The following is a 27,215-nucleotide window of genomic DNA, read 5'->3' as shown; positions in this document are numbered from 1 at the left end:
AGCCCCCCGTCCCCACCTGCAAAGGGAAAGCTTCATGAGTGGTGAAGCAGTGTTGCAGTGGTCTCTCTCCCTATCACTCCTTTCCTTCTCAGTTTCTGGTTGTCTCTATCCAACAAATAAATAATTAAAAAAAAATTTTTTTTAAAGCTGGTCTTATGATGACCAAACTGACTAGTATATTAGTGCCAACGAATTATTATTAGGAATGTCTCCTTTATGAAACCCAAGTGCTCCATGAAGGTAAAACCACAAACTCTTTTTTTGTTTGTTTTTTATTTTTTAAATATTTATTTATTCCCTTTTGCTGACCTTGTTTTATTGTTGTAGTTATTGTTGTTGTCGTTGTTGGATAGGACAGAGAGAAATGGAGAGAGGAGGGGAAGACAGAGAGGAGGAGAGAAAGAGACACCTGCAGACCCGCTTCACCGCCTGTGAAGCGACTCCCCTGCAGGTGGGGAGCCGGGGTTCGAACCGGGATCCTTATGCCGGTCCTTGTGCTTTGCGCCACCTGCGCTTAACCCGCTGCGCTACAGCCCGACTCCCCACAAACTCTTTTTTACTGCTTGTTAGTACTCTTTCCAGAGTAGGACAAACGTCCTCATTCAACTTGAAGATAAAGCAGTCCAAGCAGCCAGTGGTGACTGAGTGTAGACAGCAAGGGTTCTCTGAAGATGACATGCACAATGTGCTGTTGAAGCCAACTTTGAACCTCTTCAAGTTATGATTTGCATCTAGAACAAGTTAGAAAACTAACTAAAAGGAAGCAGTTAATCAAGGCAAATGAACCTTCAGAGCAATTTCTAAATAGGAAATTTTAATTGTTCTAGATATCAAAATATAGTGCAGTGTTGTTGTTGACCTAAGGACGACCCACTGCTACCTGTTCCCCCCGAGTGCCAATAACACCATAACCTCAGGAAGAAGACATCTCTTTACAATGCACTGTTAAATGAAAATCTTTACTCAACTTGAAAGCCTACTGAAGTATTTTTAAAATGCCTGTTATATTTGATAGGTCTAGACAAAACTGAGAGAGAAGGGGGAGATAAGGAGACAAATACCTGCAGTACTGCTTCCCCCCTGCATGTGGGGGCTGGGGGGGCTTGAACCTGGGTCCTTGTGTGTGTAGTATAGTGTGTACTCAACCAGGTGCGCCACTGTCTGTCCCTTCAAGTGTGCTTACATGTGTATGCTTGTTTAACATTACATACACCCAACGGATAGAATGAACTCAATGACAACTCACTGAGATGCTGTAAATTATTAGAGTAAATGGATTAATGTCAACAATCCTAATACAGTATTTTATTGTGCTCAACATTAAGTGACATAAAATTTAGTAGGGGAAGAGAAACCGAAAGAATGGTGTTTTTCTCTTCAGCCAGACTCAGGTGCTATCAATAACATTTAATTGTGCTTTTATATATTTTCCTTGCTACCTATTTCCAGTTATAAGCCTTAAATCTGCCTCTAGGCAATATTTATTTTAACTCAAATACAGTATTCTTTAAAATAATTTTCTATCCATCATAAAAAGTACACTCAGGTAAGAACTCTGTAAAATCATTTTCTTTTAGTAAGCATCAAATATTCAGGGAGCTTTATTTTTAAAGGATAAATCAAATAAGACATAGCTTTCATTGACTCAAACATGCATAATTCATTCTTAATATAAAATGCACTCAATTGGTAAATTACACACAAAATACAAAGGGAATGTGACTTTACATATGTGAAATGATTGCTAACTATAAAAATTTAAGTCACATTAACAAAGACATTAAAAAAAAAAAAAACAACATCTTAAAGCCAGTAAACTAAACTAAGGGCAATTCTGATATGGAATGGTTTGATTCCAAGCAAAATAATAATAATAAGGCACCTGCTATGAATCAGAACAATTAACTTTCATTTTTAAAGTTAAAATAAGACAGAATTAGTCAACCAAAATAATTGTTTCAAAGAGGATAACAAGGAAAGGGGCTGATTTCCTGGGTGAGAAAGGCAGGTAACAATGCAGACAAAAGCCTGCTGGCCCAAGCTCAGCGGATTGATTCTGTTCCTATTTCAAAGTAGTCAAGTTCTTAAATGCCTTTGACCACTTCTTTTCCTCACTCTCCCCCACAAGTGGGGGCATCAGAAACTGAGGTTCATGCTGTGTATTAACTAGGTAGCAGATTGCCCTTCTGTTCCTCTTGATAATACAGCTTTAAGAGATATCCTGAGGCAATAAACAAATAAGCAGCTTTCTGTCCAATTCATTAATACATGAGACACCTCTCAGGCTTGTTTTCATCAAGTTCCGGAAAAGTATCAATAGCCAACACTTGTTTTTAACAGTACCAGAAAAACCCAAAACCTGCCTTGTTACCCTTATCATAAGTAAAAAAATCGATCATTGAACTATAACCTAAAAAATCACTTAGCAGAGGAAGACTAAAGGCTGATCTTTATCAGTAAAGCCACTTAATTTCAGATGACGCAAATCTATCTTGAAATGCTAAAAGCATTTTAATCACAAATCTAGAAAATGCATTTTTCAAACTGTCACTTTTTTTTTTTTCCTTTTTAGATGTCACTTTTTTAATCGATGTGCCTTTTTGGTACTGAAAAGTGCTATCAACATGCTAAGATGTCTTAATGGCACATTGGACTCAACAGATGTCCTGATGAGGCATCTGTTTTTAGTAGTATTTTTCCCTAAAATGTTACCTAGTAGACCCCTTTGACATATTGAAATCAATGGTGACATAAACCTTTCCTGACTTTACTTCATTGGGAAAGCTTTTAGTGAAACCAAAGTGACTGCTTTAAAAAAAAAAAAAGGCATCTTAAGTTAGTATATTCATTCATGCAAAACCCAAGGTAGTTTGATACCAACAATAGTTAAAATAGACATTGTGCCTATAAGCATCTCCCTGTACACTAGGCATTTGAAAGATTTTAAATTTAGGTGACAAAGATCATGGGAAAACTAGGCTGTGTAGTTGTTCCACTTAAAAGCACCTTCTTACAGTCAGTTACATGACTATTTGGGAGTGTGCTTTCAAGAGATAGTAATAAAGTGCCTAGCTATATAAAAACCATAAGATTCCAAATTTTAAATTAGGCTAACTGCATTTATACATTAGGGTTAACAAATCCAGACCCTACCTACAGACTTACATCTAATTATCTATGTTGTATACTGACTTAATAACCACATTAAAAAAAACCCCAAAACCTTAATTCTTTGCTGACTAAATAAGTAGGGTTCACTACCGTAGCTTAACAATAAAATTTTATTGCTTTATTCATGTGGTGCTTTTGCAAGGCACTGTGGTATGGACTAGAAAACCTGGAATGACTCGTGAAGAAACCTTGGAATGACACATGAAGGATGATATGAAAAATCATTCTGAGGCAGGATGCTTTACTGAATTGTTTTTAACCAGGGTATCAAACATCAGGAATGAGTTCAAGTTATAATTCACAGGAGAATGGAAACATCTTAGGGTCAGTCACTTCACATGCCCATCCTGATACTTTGAATAATCTGGAAAATAGCTGGAAAGAGAAAAAGCACATATTAAAACACTCTGACTAAAACAAAATTACCAACTGATAAAAAAAATATTCAAAGTAGTTCAAGAATCCAAGAGCAGCCCCAGTAATTATTTATGGATGAAAGTTTTATAATTTCACTGTACCAAAAACTGAAGACAAGTCGAAACCAGTAAAACAATGCTGTTAGGTTATTTTTAACACTAGGTTCCCCTGAATTGTATATCTAAGTATCCAAAAATAGCTTGCAGATAGGCAATCAATTTAAAAACAAAAATTAAAGGACCGAACAGGTTTTCCTAGCACTGGATTCCTTTGCCTTCTTTCTCTCTAAACAATTAAATGTCCTTTGAAGGACTGACCTATTAATATATGCATGTTTCCTTATTCTCACAAAGCTGAAATTCAATCATCTCTAGGTTATATAAATTGCTTGGCTCTTGGCCACTTTTAGGAAAGCTTCCAACCGGTGAGATTAAGAGAGGCAGTGAAATGTTAAAAAAAAATCCTCCTCAATAATTTGAGACTATCAGAAGGTGGTAAACAGAAAACACACACTTCAATATTAGCAGCTTGCATAGTGAGACAATCCAGGGGGGAAACAACAACGACCACAACGACATTCCATTTCCATGGCAAGAAGAGTCCGTCACTCTGGCTAACAGCTGTCTGTCCTGCTAACCTACCATATGTCAAACACCTTCTCGCTTATCAAGCCGAAACTGTCCCTCTCACAGATGAAACTGCCATTCGGGTCGGTGTCTCCCACCCGGACAGCAGTTCTTTGCATTAGCTTTAGCTTATGGAGACCGACCTAATCCCAGTAAAAACAGATGGAGCTCAACAGCTACCCTTCCCAGAGACTGACGTGCATAACCTCCTCTCGGGTTTTTTTTTTTTTTTTTTTCCTTCTTTCTCTCTCTCTTTCTTTTGCATAGGTGTCGATAATTGGGTTGCCAAGGTTTCCAAAAAAAATAAAAAACCCTCAGCCCGTGCTGTGTTTTTGTTCGGATCTACACGTCTTCCCCAATGACCATGACTACCGACCTGACCCCCTTTTATTTATTTATTGTTTGTTTGTTTTTCTTTTCTTTCACTCACACCCCCCACTCCACAGCTCGGTGCACATTTGGAACCCAAATATTATTGGGGGGGGCAGATGACAAGAGCCCCAAGTGGGGGCTCCCGGCAGGTGGGCTGAGAGCTCCGTGGGTGGCGTTCCCGGCCGCGGGGCACCACGTCAGCCCCGGCACGTCGCCGAGCACCCAGCACCCAGCACCCAGCTCCCACCCCCGACACCTACCAGAGCCACAGACGACAAAAATGAAGAGAGCCAACAACCAGGGTCCTACCGACGCCTTCTCTTCGGGGGCATTTCTCTGCAAGAAGGGGGGAAAGGGCGCCGTTTCGAGCGCAGCCCAGCCCAGGGGACGCCCGGGGTCCCCCCCACGGCCCCGGGTCTCCCTCCGCGGTGCGTCCCCCGACCCCCAGCTTCTCCCCGGCGGCCTCGGCCCCCCACGGTCGGGCGGAGAGACCGGAGTGGGGTGGGGTGGGGGCGCCCGGCAGCCTCACCGAGGTCTTGGCGACGTTGCCGCGCTGGGTGATGTTCTTGCTGTGCTTCTCGTTGGCCATCCGGATCCGCTGCTTGGCCACCATCTTCGCGGCGCCGCGACCCCCCGGTCGCCGAGGACCCGCCCGCCCGCTCGGCTCGCTCGCTCGCTCGCTCGTTGTCCCGCTCGGGTGCCCGCACCGCCGGGGCGAGGGGGCGCTCAGCCGGGCCGCGGAGCCTGGACTGGGCAGAGCGCGCGGTGCTGAGCGGGACCGACCGACGGCGCCGACCGTCAGCCGGGCGACGCGCGCGGGAGGACGGCGGGCTGCCGGGAGCGTGGGGCGAGAGAGGAAGGAAACGCAACGCCACAGCCGCACGGCGCAGCCCGTCGCCTCGAACTACTTCGGGTTCGGCTGCCAACGTCAGCACACGGCGGGCTCCGCCCCGCGGAAGTGGCGGCCCCGCCTGCCGAGGACGCGGGAGAGGCCGGGCGGAGGCAGCCGCAGCCGCGGGCCCGGCCCAGCCCTCCCCGCGTTCCGTCAGGCGGCCACCCACGGCTGCACATGCGCACACAGGCTCACTGGCCCTTCGGTCTCCCACCGGAAGTGAATCGGCCCCGAGGCTGGCGGCCCCGGAAACGCCCCTTCTCCGTCTCCGCGCCGGAGGAGACGTGTAGGGGCCGGGTTTGGCCCTCGTGAACTCTAACCCGAGTAGCTGCGTTTCTCTTTCCGGAACAAGATGGCGCCGTCCACGCCACTCCTGACAGGTGAGTTCTGAACAAGCAGGGATTGTTTCTTTAGAGCGTATTCTCTGTGTGTCCTTGGTCCTTGAGGACCTTCCGAGAAACCCTAGAGTCTGACCTGCCTTTTCGTGTGACTCTCGGAAGACCCGCCGTCCTTTTGGTCATAGCATGGCGATCGGAAGTGAGTCCCCAACTGTGGGTGCTCGCTCCCCCACCCCCGCCCTCTTCCTCCATCCATCAACCCCGGCTGCAACTTCACGTGCTGCGAAGATAGAGGAGACAGTGCAAGTGGAATTGGTTATTCTGGGTCTGCAGTCCTGGTGGTGTGCTGACACTTAACCAGTGATGCTGTGAAGTTAATTGTCATGAGAAAAGTGCAAATAAATGACTCACCCACTATAGTGAACTCACATGTACAACCGAATTCAAGTAACACTAAATCCTGTTCACTTTGCCTTCATGGGGTTTGTGGGACTGAATAGAAAGCAAAGCTGTGCTAGGGGATTCAAGCGCAGAAAGTGTGATTTAGGGTGCAGTCGGTGAGTATTGTGGAGATGCCCCGACAACGTATGATATTGACATGCTCGTGGACATTTTAGAATGAGAACTTGAGACGTTTCCTCAGATCTTGGTACCAAGGCAGACTGTTGGAGAAAGTCAGTTTAGTCTTGGACATTGGTTTAGAATGTGACTGGGAGTCTCCTGAGGACAAGGAAGGAATAGAAAGTATTGCAAGACAGTAGCTTAATAACGTATATAAGAGGAAAAGGGGTTGACAGGTGGCTTAGGAGGCGGTACAGTGGATAATGTGTTGGGTTTTCAAGCAATGAGGGCCTGAATTGGATCCCTGTCATCGAATGTGCCAGAGTGATGCCCTGGTTCTCTCTTCCTCGTCGTCTCTAATAAATAAATAACACCCCCTCCTCCAGGAATCATTGAAAGATTCGTCTGTATTTTTGGAGTGTGTGGGGTTCTCTCTCCTTGAGGGGAACCTTTAGAAAGAAAATCTTTTGATAGTCCCCGTAGTGAGCCCAAGCACTGCCAACATACAGAGGGTGCTGGGGTAGATAGACACTTCATGAGCTGAGCCATAACCAGGAACGTTTCTGCTTGTATTCTTGGGGTTCAGAAGTGTAGTAGGAAACTATGAAACAACCCATGAATCCTGAACACCAACTCTATTAGAAATAAAGTCTCCAACTTTAAGTGTTGTCCTAGTTGTCTGCTTTGGAGTTTGTTAACATTTCTCTTCCAGTGAATATGTTCAGAACTCTCAGGTCGAGTTCCCGGTGTTCTTTAAATTTTCTATGAGATTAATTTGTTTGGGTAAAGCATTGGACTCTCTAGCATAAAGTCTTAGGTTTGAGCCCTGGTATTGCATGTGCTTGGTTCTCTCATCTCTCAGGTAGATACAAAGAAAAAAATAAGAGGAAGAAGAAGAAAAAAAAGAACTGCATGTGACCCAAAGTAAAATAAAATCTTGTGCACTTGTAGCCATAACACATTTTGAATTTTATTTAGCACTGTACTTACTCATATTCAATCTGGCTGTCAAGATTTATTCCTTAAACATTTGTCAAACACGCTGACTATAAGTTGTTAGATAATATAGGAGGCAGGTACTGTTTAAAAGACAGAATTTTTACATGACTGAATATAATCCTGTAAAAAAAAATTACTATTGGGAGTCTGGCGGTAGTGCAGTGGTTTAAGCGCACATGGCGCAAAGCGCAAGAACAGGCCTAAGGATCCTGGTTGGAGCCCCAGCTCCCCACCTGAGGGGAGTCGCCAGGTGTCTATCTTTCTCTCCCCCTCTTTGTCTTCCCCTCCTCTCTCCATTTCTCTCTGTCCTATCCAACAATGACAACGTCAATAACAATAATAACTACAACAGTAATAAAACAAGGGCAACAGAAAGGAAATAAATAAATATTAAAAAGATAAAAAAAAACTGTTGAAAAAAATTACTATTTAGTATTAGAGATCCTTTAGGCTCTTATAAAGTCTTAAATTTTAAGTAATGTAAGAAAAATATTGTGGTCCAGGAGGTGGCGCAGTGGATAAAGCATTGGAATCTCAACCATGAGGTCCCATCCCTAGCAGCACATGTACCAAAGTGATGATGTCTGATATTTTTCTTTCTTTTGTCAAGAATAAATAAATTCTTTAAACTATATGGGGGGGAGAGAACTGGGGAGACAGCAAAATGATGATGCAAAAGAGTTTCCTTCTGAGGCTCCAGAATCCCAGGTTCAATTCCCCATGACACCATAAGCCAGAGTTCAGTAGTGCTTTGGTTAAAAAGTAAGTAAAATCGTACTGTGATCTAGGGGGTGGTCCAGTGGGTAAAATATTAGACTTTCAAGCATGAAGTTCTAAGTTCAACCCCTGGCATCATATATGCCAGAATGATTCTGAGAGAGAGAGAGAGAGAGCTAGAGCATTGAGTATCATTCTGGTACATGTTATGCCAGGGATTGAACTTAGGGCCTCATGCTTGAAACTCCTATCCACTATATTTTATCCACTATGCTATGTTCCAAATCACAAATCTTTATCTGTAGCCTCTTGCTTTTTTCAGGCTAACATACACCAGATTTCCAAATTTGCACGCAACCAGTTCAACAGGCCAGAAGGAAAGAGCACATTTTTACTAGTAGTCCCAGCAAAAGTCTTAAAAACTAACTATCTTTAGCTCTTCTTTTAAATTGGTTCTTACTCATCTTTGGACTAGCTAAAGTCAGATCTCAGTGGTGGTATGGCTGAGGCCCTGTGTTCCATCCCAGCACTACATAAACAAAGTTAAGTAGTGCTCTGAATTCTCTTTCACATGAAAAATGCAGTTTTTAAAAATCAGATATCTGGTGGGAGTGAATAGCATAATGATTATGCAAAGAGACTCAAGCCTGAGGCCTCAAGGTCCCAGGTTCAATCCCCCACACCACCATAAACTAGAGCTGATCAGTGGTCTGGTAAAAATAAAGTTAAACGGGAGTCGGGTGGTAGCACAGCGGGTTAAGCGCAGGTGGCGCAAAGCGCAAGGACCAGAATAAGGATACAGGTTCAAGCCCTGGGCTCCCCACCTACAGGGGAGTTGCTTCACAAGTGATGAAGCAGATACGCAGGTGTATTTACCCCTCTCTGTCTTCCCCCCCCATTTCCCTGTGTCCTATCCAACAACAACAACATCAGTAACAACAACAATAATAACTACTACAACAATGATAAACAAGGGCAGCAAAAGGGAAAATAAATAAAGTTAAAAATCACATCTCCTGTCATGTGATATCGGACATTTCTTCACTTTGACCTGACTGACCGTAAAAAAAAAAAAAATCAAATCTCCGGGAGTCGGGTGGGAGCACAGCAGGTTAAGTGCACATGGCGCAAAGCACAAGGACCGACGTGAGGATCTCGGTTCGAGGCCTTTGGCTCCCCACCTGCAGGGAAGTCGCTTCACAAGCAGTGAAGCAGGTCTGCAGGTGTCTATCTTTCTCTCCCCCTCTCTGTCTTCCCCTCCTCTCTCCATTTGTCTCTGTCCTATTCAACAACGACATCAATAACTACAACAATAAAACAACAAGGGCAACAAAAGGGAATAAATAAATAAATATTTTTTTCAAAATCAGATCTCCAGGGACCTAAATTAAATTCTAACCTTTGGATAATTTCCAAGGGAAACTTAGCATCTCCTAAAAATGCCTGGATGCTAAACATATAAACTATTCAATAATAATGTCCTTTGCATGAAACCTCTATTGTCTTTTTATTGGACAATGACAGAAAGTGAGAGAGGGAAAGGAAGATAGGAAGAGAGAGGGCACCGGGTAGTCGTGCACCTGGTTGAGCGCACATGTCACAATACACAAGGACCCAGTTCAAGCCCCCAGTCCCCACCTGAGGGGAAGCTTCACAAGCAGGGCTGCAGGTGTCTGTCTGTCTCCCCCATCTCACTTTCTGTCTCTGTCCAATAAGTTAATAAATATTTTTTTAAAAAAAGAGAGATGGAAAGAGACAGACACCTGCAGCCCTGCTTCACCACTTAAGAAGCTTTCCCCCTGCAAGTGGGGACCAGAGGCTTGAACTTGAGTCCTAGAGCACTATAAAGTGTAGTTAACCAAGTGTGCCAACCCTGACCCCAAGAAACCTGTATTGTCTAATCAACTTGCTTCAGCCAGCTTGTTGAAGCCATTGAGATAATTTATTCAAAACTGATTGCTCAAACAATATTTTTTTTTCTTTCTTTTTTTTTTTTTTGAGGAATATTGAAAACTTTCCTCTAGTTTCTGTATTATGAACAAAACATTACTGAAAAACCTTTTTTTTTTTTTTTTGTTAGCTTGATTCCACTGTTCCCTATGACCTTTTATCCTTTTTTTCTTTCTTTTGATCACGGTAGAGAGGCAGGGAGAGAGAAACAGAAGAGACACCTAGACACTGCTCCCTGTCTTGTGAAGCTTCTCCCCTGCAGGTGGGGCCTGGGGCTTTCAGGGCATGTCTTCACATGGTAACTGGTTTACTCTTCAGAGTGAGCCACCACCCAGTCTCCACATGCACATTTTTGAAGTCTTTTGTTTTGTCATGATCTAAAATTTGAAAGATGTTGCAAAAACATTTTGTGTACCCTTCACCTGGTCCCCCCCACCCTCCCCCCCCCATAGTGATCTTATTTAGCCATAGTGTGTTATCAAAACCAGGAAGCGCAGTAGTGTCGACTAAGCTACATACAGTCCTTATTTGGATTTCTTTAGTGTGTGCATCTAGTGCTAAGTGTACAGTACCAAGATTTTAATCACTTGTGTAGGTTGTTGTAACCACCAGCATCAGAATGCTACACATGCTATACTTATAGTCAGGTCCCAATGCCAACAACCCTGGGCAACCACCGACCTATCCTAGCATATGTTGTCATTTCAAGAGATTCTGTAAGAAGAATTATAGAATATGTGACCTCTAGGCTGTGGGTTTTTTTTTTTTTTTAAGTGTACATTTAGAGTGTGAACACGTGTGCATTGAAAAGCAGTTGAGTGGTCTGGGAGGTAGCGCAGTGTATCAAGCATTGACTCTCTAGCATGAAGTCCGGAGTTCAATCCCCGGGCAGCACGTGTATTAGAGTGATGTCTAGTCTGTTCCTGTCTTCGTCCACTTGGGCTCCTATAATAAAAATGGACATAGACTAGGAGGATGATAAGCAGCAGAAATTTATCCTTAGTGTAAGAGGTTGGAAATTCGATGATGCGGGTGCTGGGAGATTCAGTGTCTGGACTGTAGCCCACCCCACATGGTGGAAGAGTTGAGGGAGTTCTCTGGGGTCTTTTTTTTTTTTTTTTTTTTTTTTTAAGAGCGCTAATCTACTTCATGTGGGTTCTTCCTTCTGGCCATCTCCCAGAGATAGTATTTCCCATCTGGAAATACTGTCCATCCACATTAGTGATTGAGTTCTAGCATGTAAATTGGGATTGGGGAGAGAGGGTTACTTGAACTTTTAGTTTATAGCAATTCTGTTGGGGGACAGTATGTATGAAAAAGCATGTATGAAACAGAAGTTATACAAGAAGTTATATAAACAGAAGTTTGTTATACAAAAAGAAAGCCATGTGCAGATTGCCCTGAATACGTGAAAGGTTCATACTGCTGTAGCCAGAAAGGTATTTTTATGGGTTCTGGGCCATAGCTGCTACTGAGTAATGTACAAAAACTTTGTATCCCCAGGTAAACATTGTGATCAGTGATAAGAGCAAAATCAACCAATACAGAGGCCCAAGGCCACTTAGTTGTAGGTGGCATGAGAACCCTAGCAGCTTTGGGGCAGGTTTTATTTATTTTATTTTCCTTTTGTTTGCTAGTTAACTTCAGGTGTGTATTCTTGGAGCCAGCGGTTACAGCACTGGAACATGGCGCCATTGCGTAACCATACAGCACACTTTCGGGCTATACGGAGATGTCCTAGGGCCTACTCACGCTGTGTCTCTTGTTAGCCTTTTTTTCCCCTTTTGTTGCCCTTGTTTTTATTGTAGTAGTTATTATTGTTATTATTGTTGTCGTCGTTGTTAGGACAGAGAGAAATGGAGAGAGGAGAGGAAGACAGAGGGGGGAGAGAAAGATAGACACTTGCAGACCTGCTTCACCACCTGTGAAGTGACTCACTACCCTGCAGGTGGCGAGGCAGAGGGCTTGAACCGACTCCTTATGCCTGTCGCTGCCGCTTCGTGCGGGCGTGTGCTTATCCCGCTGCGCGACCGCCAGACTCCCCCCCTCATTATCCTTATACATGGATTCTTTTTTTTTTTTTTTTTTTTTAACCAGAGTACTGCTGAGCTCTGGTGGTATGGGGGATTGAACCTGAGATTATGTTATGGAGCCTCAGGCATGAGAGTCTCATTGCATAACCATTATGCTATCTACCCCCACCCTATATGTGGATTCTGAAAGCAAGCTCTTAAATAGTCTTTGGAGCTTTTTTTTTTGGGGGGGGGGGGTGACCACAACTCATTAGACTGACAAGACTATATATAACCTAGGAATAAAGTTTAATCTGGTAATTATACTTTATTCTGGTTCATGTTTTATTGAACTCTCAAGTATTTGTTAAAACTAAATTATAGGGTAGAGGAGATAGCATAATGATTATGCAAAAGACCGTCATGCATGAGGCTCGGAAGTCACAAGTTCAACCCCAATCAGCATAAGCCAGAACTGAGCAGTGCTCTGGAAAAAAGAAAGAAAAGGCAGGGAGTCGGCGGTAGCGCAGCGGGTTAAGTGCAGGTGGCGCAAAGCGCAAGGACCGCCATAAGGCTCCGGGTTCAAGCCCCCGGCTCCCCACCTGCAGGGGAGTCCCTTCACAGGCGGTGAAGCAGGTTTGCAGGTGTCTGTCTTTCTCTCCCCCCTCTGTCTTCCCCTCCTCTCTCCATTTGTCTCTGTCCTATCCAACAACAACTACATCAATAACTACAACAATAAAACAACAAGGGCAACAAAGGGGAATAAATAAAATATTTCTAAAAAAAGAAAGAAAAAGAATTGGAAGCACAAGCACTGGAAACAGCTCGGAGCCCCCGGCTCCCCACCTGCAGGGATGTGGCCTCACAAGCAGTGAAGCAGGTCTGCAGGTGTCTATCTTTTTCTCCCCCTGTCTCCCCCTCCTCTCTCAATTCCTCTCTGTCCTATCCAATAACTTCAACAGCGGCAGCAACAACAGCAATAATAACAGCAACAAAGGAAGAAAAAAAAATAGGTCTCCAGGAGCAGTGGACTCCTAAAGCAGGTAATGAGCCCAGCGATAACCATGGAAGCAAAAAAAAAAAAAAATCTCATAACCTTTATGCTAGCTCCCCTGCCCTAAAAGTAAAAATTTTAAAATATATATACTTATTATCAGATATAGACTAAGAGAAAAGGGAGGGAAATAGGGAAAAGAGACCGAGAGACACGTGCAGCCCTGCTTCATCACTTGTAAAGCTTTTCCCCTGCAGGTGCAGACCAGGGGCTTGAACTCGGGTCCTTGCACATTGTGAGTGCTTAACCAGGTGCACCACCACCTGGCCCCATAAGTAAATCTTTAGTAAAAATAAAAATGTAGTACTGATTATTTATTTTTATTTTCAGTTTATATTGTTTATCAGAGCACTGCTCAGCTCTGGCTTGTGGTATGGGGGGTATGAGAGTCTCTTTGCATAACCATTATGCTGTCTATCCCTGCCTACTTCAGAAAGTTGAGCTAAGTCAATCTTGGGTAGGAAGTCAGCATTCTTGCATTATGTTTGCTGACTCAATAATAGAGCATTGAACTTACATGCCTGAGGCTCCTGGTTCAAGTCCTGGCACTGCATGTACCAGAGTGATGCTCTGACTTCCATCTCTCTGTCTCATGTAATAAATAAAATATTTAGAAAGAAAATAAGAAAACCTAGAAAAACGAGAAAGAAAAAGAAGAAAACCAGTGTTCTGTGGACACTAAAGGAGAATGGAAGTAGCAATTAGAATTAGAGCCAAATTCCTCCTCTACTTACTAGTTTTGTGACTTTCCCAGTACTCAAGAAAAGAGTGGAAGATTTGTGAATTTGAGAGAGAGAGACAGACAGACAGAAACCAAGGAGGAAGGTGAAGATGAGGGAGGGAGAGAGAGAGAGAGAGAGACACTGGCAGGACTGCTTCATCTGTCCTGAAGCTTCCCCCCTACTGATGGGGACTGAGGGTCCTACCTGGTCCTTGAACACTAGTGTGTGTGCTCACCTGGGTGCGCCACTGCCTTACCCCTTCTTAATAAGTGCCTATTGAGTAAGTCAGCTTACTTGATTCAACTTTAGAAGCTTCTAACAGCCATTTGAATAATACAGTCTCATTCTATTTATGTTTTTATTGAATCCAGAACTTTTCCCCCAATACTTTTTCTTTTTAATTTTTTATTATTATCTTTATTTATTTATTGGGTAGAGACAGTCGGAAATTGAGAGGGAAGGGAGGGATAGAGAGGGTAAGAGACAGAGAGCAGGCTCCCCCTCTGTCTTCTCCATCTCTCTCTATTTCTCTCTGTCCTATCCAACAACAACAATGGCAATAACAATAATAACAACAATGATAAATAACAAGGGCAACAGAAAGAAAAGAAATAGCCTCCAGCCTCCAGAAGCAGTTGGATTCGTAGTGCAGGCACTGAGTCCCAGTGATAACCTTGGAGCAAAATAATAATAATAATTGAAAATAAAGAAATGAAGGGAGTAGCACAGTGGTAGCGCAGCAGGTTAAGTACACATATGGCACAAAGCATAAGGACAGGTTAGGATCCCAGTTCGAGCCCCTGGCTCCCCACCTGCAGGGAAGTTGCTTCAAAGGCGGTCAAGCAGGTCTGCAGGCGTCTCTCTGTCTCTCTTCCTCTCTATATCCCCCTTCTCTCTCAATTTCTCTCTGTCTCTATCCAATAACAAACAAACAAGGAAATGAGTGTCCCCAGCTTTAGTAAATGGAGATTGGTGTAGCAGCACCACACAGCTTTCATTTCTTGCAGTCCTGGAGGCTGGATGTTTGGGTCTGGGGAGGATCTGGGTTGCCAGCTTCTTAATGGATTCACACGTGACAGAGAACTAGCTTGCTGTCTCCACGCCTCTTCTGAAGCACTAATCTCATTCGTGAGGACTGCATCTTCATGATCTGGTTATTTCCCAAAAGGCCCTGCCTCCCAATACCATCACGCTGGGATTAGCATCGCAGCATGAGAAATTTGGAATTACACAACCATTTGGTCTAGTGCACTGCCTGGTTGATTTTATTTCTCAGCATTATAAATTGATGCAGTAGGATAAGAAATATATGCCTGTTCAGTGCCAGTATTGTATAGTTCTGTGAAATATTTAACAATTTCATTAATATTTTGATGGAGTTTTTTGTTTTTAAATGTTGTGACAGTACTTTTTATTAACAAAGCAATGGTGCATTTTTCCATTTTATTTCTTTAGTCCGAGGATCAGAAGGACTGTACATGGTAAATGGACCACCACATTTTACAGAAAGCACAGTGTTTCCAAGGTATGGTTTATTTTGCTAACTGATATTACATTAAACTCTACAGTATATTCTATTATTTTTGTTGTTATTCCATACTGAATAGGGGAAAAAACAGATAGTCCAGTTTCTTGGGTCACATTATATATTATTAACAGAAGACATAAAGAATCCTGTTGTCCTCACCCTCTACCCCAGTAGGGAAAGATAGAAACAGGTTGGAGGTATGGATCAGATCGATCTGCTAACACCCATGTCCAGTGGAGAAGTAATTACAGAAGACAGAACTACCACCTTTTGTAACCCCAAAAGAACTTTGATCCAGTGGTCTGGGAGGTGGTGCAGTGGTGAAGCTTTAGACTCTCAAGCATGAGGTCGCGGGTTTTATCCCCGACAGCACATGTGCCAGAGTGATGTCTGGTTCTTTCTCTCTCCTCCTACCTTTCTCATAAATAAATAGAATCTTAAAAAAAAAAAAAGAAGAATTTTGATCCATACTCCTAGAGGACTAAAGAACAGGGGAAGAAGACCAAGGGGCTCTGAATCCCAGTTCTGCCAGGACCTGTAGCATTTGTCACCGGGAATCTTGTTTTTGTACCATCACAGAAAGAAAAGCAAATTTGGGAAACACCAGAGGAAGCCAGGCACTGTTTGCCTGTCAGAGAGAAAAACAAGGAAGGATACTCAGAAGTAGTAATGGGTATATGTGTAACATAGAAAGGAAGTGAAGTCAGGCATGTTGAAAAAATGAGGAGGAAAAAAAGGATAGATAGAGAGTCAGCCCGTATCTGTGACCATGGTAGACCTAATACAGTTTCCAGTGGAGGGGATGAAAACTCTGATGGTGGGAACTTAAGTCACTTAAAAAAAATCCTATTCTTTATCAAAAGAAGTGATCTTTAGAGATTGGGCGGTGGGAATTGTGTGGAGTTGTACCCCTCCTACCCTATGGTTTTGTTAATTAATCCTTTCTTAAATAAAAAATAAATAAATAAATAAATAAATAAAAAAGAAGTGATCTTTAGGACTTCGGAGATAGTTACATTGTTAGCAGAACAGATTTTCATGCCTGAGGCCAGAGATCCCAGGTTAAATTCCTGGTACCAGCAGCACAAGCCAGAGGTAAACAATAACTAGTTAAATAGATAATATTTTTAAATGTCTGTTAAAAAAGATACATGATTTTTAGATTTAAAAGTAAAACTTAGGAGTCTAGGCAATGGCATATACTCAACTCTGGCTTCTGATGGTGCTGGGGATTGAACCTGGATCCTTTTTTGCCACAGGCATGAAAGTCTTTTTACATAACCATTGTGCTGTCTCCCCAGCCCTCCAATCAAACTTTCAGCTGAATGGTTCTCAGATTTGCACATTAGGGAAATTTTAGAGAAACTCAGATATCCAAGTACTGAGTATAAAATGATTTTTAATTTTGTGAAATGAAGTGGCATAGTGATGATGGTATGTGTGTCTTTTTTTTTTTTTTTTAAGATTTTATTTATTTATTACTGAGAAACATAGGAGGAGAGAGAAAGAACCAGGCATCACCCTGGTATATGTGCTGCCAGGGATTGAATTTAGGACCTCATGCTTGAGAGTCTGATGCTTTATCCACTGCGCCACCTCCCGGACCACGGTATGTGTGTCTTTACAATGTCTTCATCATTTAGGAATATATCCTGAAAGTAAAATGTTATAACATCTGATTTATTTTATTTATTATTGGATATAGACAGAGAAATTGAGAAGGGAAGGGGAGGTAGAGAAAAAGAAAGAGAGACACCTACAGCTCTACTTCACCACTTGTGAAGCTTTTCCCCAGCAGGAGGGGGACCAGGGGCTTGAACCCGGGTCCTTGCTCACTGTAGTGTGTGTGCTTAACAGGTGTGCCACCGCCTGACCCCTATAACATCTGGTTTTTCTTTTAAAATATTTTGAGTACAAGAATAAAAGTGGGAAATAGATTAAACACAGTTGAACATGAATTCGTAATTATTTAAACTTGTTAATGGATACATACATTGGTGGGTCATCATGCTTTTTCTCCATGTATGGATTTGAATTTTTTTCTATTTCACAGATCTTACCAGAAGATAACAGGCAAGAATTCTGAATATAGTAGTCTAGTAAGCTTGCCTCCAGTCTTAAACACAATTCTAGAAAGACAACTTATAATTACTGAGATAAGGATATTATTTTAAAGTCAAAAGGAACTTGCTGAGAACAAATTGTTTCAAGTCGATCTCATTTCCTTTCTGAGCAGAGTCTCCAGACACATCAAAGTACAACTATAAATACTGTCTTAGCAAAATAACTGAGAAATAGAAAGGTCTTTTTGGTTGGGTGATGGTAATGGCAATTAGCATAAATCTACTGATGAGTGAGAGGCGTTTGAGAGGACTGTGGGTAAACCATACCTTACTCAGCATTCTTTGAATTAATTTAAGTAATGGCTCAGGGTGATGTTTTATGATTTTGGTGTTACATAGATCTGTGTGGCACATGTTCTTCCCTTTTTTTAACTTGTGATAAATAGTAGGTTATAAGATTGTAAGATTACAGTGTATAGTTCTGGACCACATCCATCTCCAAAGTTCTGTATCACCTCCCAGTGATAACCACCATAGGTTCACAAGTCTTACCAACAACTTGATTGCATACATGTTTGTTTTGGTTGACATGTATCAATTCTTGAAATTTTTTTTAGAAGAGGCCTTTTTTAATTTTATTTTTTATTTATTTTATTTATTATTCAGACAGTGACAGTGAGAAATTGAGAGGGATGGGGAAGATAGAAAGACAGAGAGACACCTGCAGCCCTGCTTCACCACTCGTGAAGCTTTCCCCCTGCAGGTGGGGACCAGGGACTTGAACCTGGATCCTTGGTCTGTGATGTGTGCACTTAACCAGGTGCACACCACCTGGCCACATAAATTCTCTAGATTTCACATATGAGTGAAACCATCTGATAGCTATCTTGTTTCACTAAGCGTAATCACCTCCAGTTCTGTTCATTCTGTTCCAGAAGACACTGTATCACCTTTTTGATTGCAGAGTAATAGTTCATGGAATATATATATATATCCCATAACTTCTTTAGCCAGTCATCTGTTGATAGGCATTTAGACTGCTTCCAGTGTTTGGCTATTGTGAATAATACAGCTATGAACATAGGGGAGTTTCATATGTCCCTTCAAATCAGTGTGTGAGTGTCCTCTAGGTGTCACCCTAGGTGAGAAAGCTTCATGGATGGTGAAGCAGGGATGTAGGTGACTCTGTCTCTCCTCTCCCTTCCCTCAATATCTCTCTGTCTCTATCCAATAATAAACAAATAAACAATTAAAGAAAAAGAGTGGGCTGGGTGGTGGCGCAACTGGTTGAGCGCACATATTACAATGTGCAAGGACCCACATTCGAGCCCCCAGTCCCCACCTGCAGGGGGAAAGCTTCACGAGTGGGTGAAGCAGGGCTGCAGGTGTCTCTCTGTCTCCCCCTCCCCTCTCAATTTCTCACTGTTTCTGTCCAATAATAAATAAATAAAAATATTTATCAGCAGGTGTTTCTGTCTCTCACCCTCTCTATCCCTCCCTTCCCTCTTGATTTCTGACTGTATCCAAAAAATAACTAAAGATAATAAAAAAATATAAAAAAAAAAAAAAGAGAGAGAGAGAGGGCCGAGTGGTAGTGCAGCGGGTTAAGTGCACATAGTGCGGAGTGCAAGGACCAGTGCAAAGATCTTGCTTCGAGCCCCTGGCTCCCCACCTGGTGGGGGTTGCTTCACAAGTGGTGAAGCAGGTCTGCAGGTGTCTATCTTTCTCTCCCCCTCTCTGTCTTCCCCTCCTCTCTCCATTTCTCTGTCCTGTCAACAACAATGGAAAAAAAGATGGCCTTCAGGAGCAGTGGATTCCTAGGGGCACCGAGCCCCAGCGATAACCCTGGAGGCAAGTAAATTAAAAAATAAAAGATAAAATAGACTAAATAATTTTGATTGAGTGCTCACATTGCCATGCTCAAGCACCCGAGTCCAAGCCCCTGGTGAAGCGGGTGTGCAAATGTCTCTCTTTCTCTATTTCCCTCTCCCCTCTCAATTTCTCTCTGTCATGTCAAATAAAAAAAGAAAGGAAAAAAATGGTCATTGGTAGCCTTAGGGAGTAGTGGGTTTGTCCTGCAGGTACTGAGCCCCAGCCATAACTCTGATGGCAGAAGGAATGGAGAAACTATTTTTAAATGATTTTCTAAAATATATGTAAGTTTCTAGTCATTTAAATAGTAAGGCTACCCCCCACCTGCAGGGAGGTCGCTTCACAAGTGGTGAAGCAGGTTTGTGGGTGTCTTTCTTTCTCTCCTCCTCTCTGTCTTCCCCTCCTTTCTGCATTTCTCTCTGTCCTATCCAACAACAACAACAATAATACTTAATACAATAATAAATTAATACAATTTAAGGCAACAAAGGGGAAAAAAAAGCCTCCAGGAGCAGTGGAACTGAGCCCCAGCAATAACCCTAGAGGCAAAAAAAAGGGGAGGAAGTTTAAAAAAAAAAAAAAGTGTGGTCCTGGGGATAAAGCATTGGATACTCGACCATGAGGTCCTGAGTTCAATCCCCGGCAGTACATATACCAGAGTTATGTCTGCTTCTTTCTCTCCTTTCTCATGAATAAATAAATTCTTTAAAAAAAAAAAAGTCAGGTTAGATGCGGGAGGTGGCGCAATGGATAAAGCACTGAACTCCCAAGCATGAGGTCCTGAGTTCAACCCCCGGCAGCACATGTACCAGGTGTGATATCTGATTCTTCCTCTCCTATCATTCTCATTAATAAATTAATGAAATATTTTTTTTAAAGTAAGGTTAGATGTTCACTCTGATGTTTTAACAAGTAAGCACTAAGTACAAAGTGGTTAATATTTAAATTTTGTTTGTTTTTCTTTCTCATTTTCAGAGAATCTGGGAAAAACTGCAAAGTCTACACCTTTAGTAAGGATGGGACCTTATTTGCCTGGAGCAACGGCGAAAAGTTAGTTTTTATTTATATACAGCAGTCCATTTGTGTCATGAAGATAAAATATAACTTGCACTACTTGAATATTTATTTGATGTCAATAGTCTCTCTTTAATGTCATGATGCAGTTAGGTGTTATCTCCATCAGTGGTGTACAATGTCTCCACAGTTTATAATTCTCTTGATGAACCTTGATTTGATTGAGTTAGTCTTGCTAGAATTAAAAAAGTAAAGCTATTAGGAAGGGTTTTTAAGTTCTGCACTAACACTAACAATTTTTTTTTTGCTTGTTTACCTCAGATTTAGATACTTTATGCCTTTGATATTTAGTAGGAAATAACTTCAATTATTATTCTTTGTTTTAGTGTGTATTTACCATCTAAGTATGTTATTCAGAAGTCTGTTAATCTATTACATAAACAAGTTGGATCACAAAATTGGTTTTGCAAAAAGTATGTGTCTTTTTTTTTTTTTTTTAATTTTCCCCTTTGTTGCCCTTGTTTTTTTTATTGTTGTTGTTGTAGTTGTTGTTATTGGTATCACCGTTGTTAGATAGGACAGAGAGAAATGGAAAGAGGAGGGGAAGAAAGAGAGGGGAGAAGAAAGATAGACACCTGCAGACCTGCTTCACCACCTGTGAAGCGACTCTGCAGGTGGAGAGCCAGGGTCTCGAACCGGGATCCTTAAGCTGGTCCTTGGACTTCGTGCCACCTGCACTTAACCTGCTGCACTACCGCCCCATGTCTGTGTGTTTTGATTAAATTCTTGATTTTACTAAGAAAACTAGCTACATTTTCCAATAAATACCATGCCAAGAAACTAGGAAAATGTCAGACTACTCATTACTCAGTATAAAATTATTTTGGTAATGCTCTAATAAATAATTTAAGGGAGAAAAATTTTAAAGTGTGAGTTATAAAGTTCATCTGAAATGGTTTTTACACAGTGGTAATTTATTCTGAAGTTTTCAAGCTGTCAGGTCATATTGAATTAAACATTTTCTTAGTGCACAAAAATTATGTTGGGGGGCACACCCAGCTGAACACACCTGTTACAGTGCACAAGGACCCAGGTTTGAGCCCCCAGTCCCCACCTGCAGGGGAAAAGCTTCACAAGTGGTGAAGCAGTGCTGCAGCTGTCTCCCTCTCCCTCTCCCTCTCGCCCCTTTCCATCTCTATCTCTATAAAGACAGAAATATATATATATTTCCAATATATATATGTTGTATTAGTTGAAGACAAATATTTCCTTGCTAATCTCCCTAGTGGATATAGCTTCTATTTACCCAAATTAAAAAAAAAAAAAAAAAGCTTTTGTTTTGGCACCTCTTATTTTCCCTTTGGTTTGATATACCTGTTTGTCTATAGGTTACTCAGTGTTCACCCTTCTCTTAATTTTCTGTTGTCTCATAACCGCAGCCTTACATAAGAATCATTTGGTAAAATGAACACTTTATAAAATGTGAGTTTTTGGAGGTGGCACAATAGATAAAGCCTAAGACTCTCAACCATGTGATCCCAAGTTTGACCCCCAGCAGCACATATACCAGAGTGATGTCTGGTTCTTTCTCCCCTCCTTTCTCATGAGTAAATAAATAAAATCTTTTAAATAAAGGTATTTGGCATATTAAAAGGTAAATAAATAAAATGTGGGAATTGATATATTTTCTAGAATTGAAAGTTGATTTTTATGAAAAATAGAAACTTTAGAGTAATCTGTATTTGAAAAGAGATATGAATATTTTGGCTAGTGCTGGCTGTTGTGATATATTTTTTTTCATTACTGAAGTAATTTCTTTTGAAACCAGAATAAATATTATCAATGTCGCTAACAAGAGACTACTGCATTCCCTCGACCTTCCAAAGGCAGTTTGCCTTGAGTTCTCACCAAAAAACACTATCCTGGTGACATGGCAACCTTACACTAGTAAGTATTTTCTGGTTGTAAAAATTATCCTGATAAAACTAAATCTATTATGTGTGTGCGTGTGTGGGGGGAGATTCAAGGCCTTATAGAAAAGTAACTAATCTTTTATTTTTTTTTAATTTTTTAAATCTTTATTGATTTTGAATAGAGACAGAGAGAAATTGTGAGGGAAGGGGGAATAGTGCGGAAGAGAGACAGAGAGAAACCTGCAGACCTGTTTCACCACTTGTGAAGCTTTCCCCCTGCAGGTAGGGACCAGGGACTTGAACCTGGATCCTTGCACACTGTAATATGTGCACTTAACCAGGTGTGCCACCACCTGGCCCCCTGAAAAGCAACTAATCTTTATGATAGCCAATAGAGTTTGTGAATACTTTTAAAGAAAAAATTTAAATAATCACTGCAAATGAAAATGTAAATACAATAAATACAATATGTAAATACATGAAAATGTACAGTAAATGGGGAAAAGCTAATTATGCATTATACGAGCATTTTGTATAGCTTTGATTCATAGATGATTAATAAAGTCATGGGAACTGCTACAGGGGTTTATTTGAAGAAACATTTCTAAATTAATAAGAACATGGAAATTGTTTAATAATAATAATGATAGCAGTTCGTTGTCGGATTGTAAACCTGGGTTTGTTTTTCCAAGAGATGCATACTCTAGTGAAACTGAATTTTCTTTTCTTTTTTTTCTGAAACTGAATCTTCTAAATTAATAAAAGGGAAATTAAGAATGAGTTGGAAGGAGGCCAGGCAGCAGTGCTCTGCGTTAAGCACACACTGTAGTAAGAACGAGTTGGGAATCATGACAAGTTTTATAAAAGCTTTCAGTGTGTGTGTGAATTAGAGGCACAAGTTTTCATAATAAGACTATTTAAACCTCTGACAGCAAACTATAACAAACTTACTAAACTTAAAATCTCAGAAATTGTGGTCCAGGAGGTGGCGCAGTGCATAAAGCATCAGACTCAAGCATGAGGTCCTGTGTTCAATCCCCGGCAGCACATGTACCAGAGTGATGTCTGGCTCTTTCTCTCTCCTCATATGTTTCTCATAAATAAATAAATAATCTTTTTAAAAAAACAGTCTCAGAAATTTTTAGTCTATAGTAATTTATTAATTTTGATAACTTTTGCTCATCTGGCTGCCCTGTAGCCATGGCTTTAGGGATAAATGACCCTTAATTAAAGCTAGAAGGGAAGGCGAGAGAGATAGCATATTGTTTATGCAAAGAGATTCTCTGCTTGAAGCTTCCAAGTCCCAGGTTCAATCTCCTGCACCACCACAAGCTAGAGCTGAGCAGTGCTCTGGTAGGGGAAAACAAAGAAACAAGATTGGAAAGTTCCTTTAAAGTAACTTTTTCACCTCATCTGTATAATCTTGTTCAATATTTTTCTAAGAATAAAATCTAAGTAATTTTAAGATATAATTACTACAACATTTTGGGTTTTTTTTTTTTTATTTTTTTTTTACAGCTCCTAAAGATGGCACAGCAGGAACACCCAATCTGCAACTTTATGATGTGAAAACTGGGACATGTTTGAAGTCTTTCATCCAGAAAAAAATGCAAAATTGGTAAAAAAAAAAAAAAATTAAATGTTTTAAATCATTTTTTCAAACCATAATATTGATCTTTAGAGATTATAATGAACCAAAAACCTTAATCTAGAGGGCCAGGGAGATAGTATGATGGTTATGCAAAATATATATATTTTTTATTTTATTTATAAAAAGGAAACATTGACTAAACCATAGGATAAGAGTGTTACAACTCCATAAAATTCCCACCACCAGAACTCCATATCCCATCCCCTCCCCTGATAGCTTTCCTATTCTTTAACTCTCTGGGAGTATGGACCCAAGGTCATTGTGGGATGCAGAAGGTGGAAGGTCTGGCTTCTGTAATTGCTTCCATGCTGAACATGGGTGTTGACAGGTTGATCCATACTCCCAGCCTGCCTTTCTCTTTCCCTAATGGGGTGGGGTTCTGGGGAATCGGAGCTCCAGGACATATTGGTGGGGTTGCTGTCCAGGGAAATTTGGTTGGCATCATGGTAGCATCTGGAACTTGGTGGCTAAAAAGAGAGTTAACATAAAGTCAAACAAAGTATTGACTAATCATGAACTTAAAGGCTGGAGTAATGCAGATGAAGAGTTGGGGGGGGGGGTCCTCTTTTTTTTTTTTTTTTTTTTCCCTGAGCCAGAAATCTGATATGCCAGTAGATCCAAGTTTTTGTCTCGGGAGATGATGTCATGGCTGGAAAAATGACCAGAAAGAAAGCTGGATCAGGGAAGAGAGTAGCTCCCTAATATGGGAAAGATGTATAAATATTGTTGACTATAAGCTCCATTTTCATCTCTGAGGCTGTAAGATCCCAGTTTCAGTTGTCTATACCACTCACTATAGGCCAGAGCTGAGCAGTGTCTAGTGGAGGAAGGAGAAGCAGTGTGGACTGGCAAAAGAGCTTGTTTGAATAGTGTTCTGCTTTGTCATGTATGTACAACCCAGATTCCAGCCTGACCCCTACAACATCAAAGGAAGTTTCTGTGCTGTCATCTTTTTTTTTTTTTTTTTCTGTCTCTATTTGAAGGGGGAAAACAAACAAACAAAAAGGTGGGGGTAGGATAGCATAATGGTTATGTAAAGTGGCTTTCATGCCTGAGGCTCTAAAGTCCCAGGTTCAGTTCCCTGCACCACCATAAGCAATAGCTGAGCAGTGTTCTGGTAAAACAAAACAAAAAAAAAACCACTTGATCTAACTTCTGTTTAGTATTTGACAAACTACAAACACTGTTTTTCTGTTGCTGCCTAAATCTTTTAGTGTCTGGCAGGGATTCTTCCTTTAAATAGGAAGCAATGTCACAAACTTGAGATGTCATAAACCTGTGGTGTTACATTTTCTCTAACATTTTCTTTTAATATTTCTTTTTAACATAGGTGTCCATCTTGGTCAGAAGATGAAACTATTTGTGCCCGGAATGTTAACAATGAAATTCACTTCTTTGAAAACAACAATTTCAGTATGGAAAGATTTATAAAATACTTTTACTATTTACTATAAGAATATAGTCTTTATTGCTTGCAGCATGGGGTTCCCTAAATATACTAATGAATAATTGCTATATTAATTTATTTGAATAACTTTTGTTAGGTGTAAATGTTAGTGAAATTCAAAAGGACAAAGATTTTCCTCTACAATGGCTTTATTATTATTATTATATTTATCTATTTCCTCTTGTTCTTTGCTGCTGTAATTATTATTCTTGTTATTGATGTCATCACTGTTGGACAGGACAGAGACAAATTGAGAGAGGTGGAGAAGACAGAGAGGAGAGAAAGATGCGCTTCACTGCCTGTGAAGCAAGTCCCCTGCAGGTGGGGAGCCAGGGACTGGAACCGGGATCCTTACACAGGTCTTTGCGCTCTGTGCCACCTGTTTTTATTATTATTTTAATAGAGACAAACATTTCAAGGGAAGGGGAAGGGAGAGAGAGACAGTAACCAGGAGCAACTTGTAGGGCTTATCCCCTGCAGGTGGGGGTAATGGACTTGATCTCTAGTCCTCGTACACTATAATATGTGCACTGAACCATGTGAACCCCCCAGACTGACATTTTATTACTTAGTAACTTATTAAAGCAGTTAAATACCTCTTCTTTTTTTTTTTTTTTTAAGATTTTATTTATTTATTAATGAGGAACATAGGAGGAGAGAGAAAAAACAAGATATCACTCTGACACATGTGCTGCCAGGGATTGATCTCAGGACCCCACGCTTGAGAGTCCGATGCTTTATCCACTGTGCCACCTCCCGGACCACAAAATGCCTCTTCTTGAGTTCAGTTATTATTGAAGTTCTCTGACAGGATTTTTTTTTAATGCTTTTTGATTTTGAGCACAAAAATAGACACCAAGTCACAATAACTGCCAACCTATTTTTTGTACTACCTTATCCATACATCTCTATTTATCTGCCAAATTTTACTTACATAGAGTTAAATGCTAGATGTATATTTTTGCCTATAAATATTTTAGTATCTATCACTGAAAACTAGTACTTATTCTTATTTTGTCTCCTGTATTATCTCTGAGGCTCGGTGCCAGCACTACAAATCCACTGCTCCTGGTGGCCATTTCCCCCTCATTTTTATTGGATAAGACAGAGAGAAATTGAGAGGGGGGAGAGAAAGATAGGCACCTGCTTCACTGCTTGTGAAACGACCCCCCTGCAGGTGGAAGCACATAGACTCAACAAGATTATCACAGGTAGTGTTCAAAGTTGTAATAATTACAACTGTTATCACTTGTGGGGTTTTTTAAATAATTTATTTATTTATTCATGAGAACCAGACATCACTCAGGTACATGTGCTGCCGGGGACCAAACCCATGGCCTCATGCTTGCAGGTCTAATGCTTTATCCACTACACCACCTCGTGGACCACACTGTTAATCACTTTTTTTCTTTTTAATATTTATTTATTTATTCCCATTTGTTGCCTTTGTTGTTTTATTGTTGTAGTTCTTATTGTTGTTACTGATGTTGTTGTTGGATAGACAGAGAAATGGAGAGGGAAGGGGAAGACGGAGAGGGGGAGAGAAAGATAGACACCTGCAGACCTGCTTCATCGCTTGTGAAGCGACTCCCCTGCAGGTGGGTAGCTGGGGGTTCGAACCAGGATCCTTATGCTGGTCCTGTACTTTGCGTCACATGTGATTAAACTGCTGTGCCACCTCCGACTCCCTGTTAATCACTTCTTAAAGCTCCAGAACCAAGTAAGATCTCCCACATGTAAATAGTTGCTAATCAAAGTCTAAGTTCCCATCTATCTCTTTTTCCTTGTTGCACTTCATTATTTATGAGACATTTCCCATAGTGTGAATTATACCCTGTGCTTTATTATAGCACTCTGTCCCCCGTCAACAGTAGTTTGAAGCTATTAATAAAGTTT

General features: G+C 41.0%; 2 protein-coding genes across 2 annotated transcripts in view; one reads left to right on the top strand and one right to left on the bottom strand.

Moving 5' to 3' along the window:
- Nucleotides 1-1,283: 1,283 nt before the first annotated feature.
- SERP1 (stress associated endoplasmic reticulum protein 1) lies at nt 1,284-5,485 on the bottom strand. The gene is made up of 3 exons (XM_007533950.3): nt 5,116-5,485; nt 4,847-4,922; nt 1,284-3,546 (listed from the first exon to the last, which is right to left on the bottom strand). The coding sequence occupies exons 1-3, from the start codon at nt 5,197-5,199 to the stop codon at nt 3,506-3,508; spliced, it is 201 nt and encodes a 66-aa protein (XP_007534012.1). The 5' UTR covers nt 5,200-5,485; the 3' UTR covers nt 1,284-3,505.
- A 93-nt stretch (nt 5,486-5,578) lies between these two features.
- EIF2A (eukaryotic translation initiation factor 2A) overlaps nt 5,579-27,215 on the top strand; it is a 53,164-nt gene continuing 31,527 nt past the window's right edge. The window contains exons 1-6 of the mRNA XM_060197084.1: nt 5,579-5,858; nt 15,287-15,356; nt 20,270-20,344; nt 22,137-22,255; nt 23,740-23,839; nt 25,203-25,285. Of these exons, the coding sequence (XP_060053067.1) occupies nt 5,831-5,858; nt 15,287-15,356; nt 20,270-20,344; nt 22,137-22,255; nt 23,740-23,839; nt 25,203-25,285 (475 nt within the window). The 5' untranslated portion in view covers nt 5,579-5,830. The remainder of the gene's footprint in view (nt 5,859-15,286; nt 15,357-20,269; nt 20,345-22,136; nt 22,256-23,739; nt 23,840-25,202; nt 25,286-27,215) is intronic.

This window comes from Erinaceus europaeus, chromosome 9, assembly GCF_950295315.1.
Source record: "Erinaceus europaeus chromosome 9, mEriEur2.1, whole genome shotgun sequence".
Classification (NCBI taxonomy): Eukaryota; Metazoa; Chordata; class Mammalia; order Eulipotyphla; family Erinaceidae; genus Erinaceus; species Erinaceus europaeus.
Note: the sequence above shows the minus strand (reverse complement) of the source record. Positions and strands in the feature narration are given on the sequence as shown.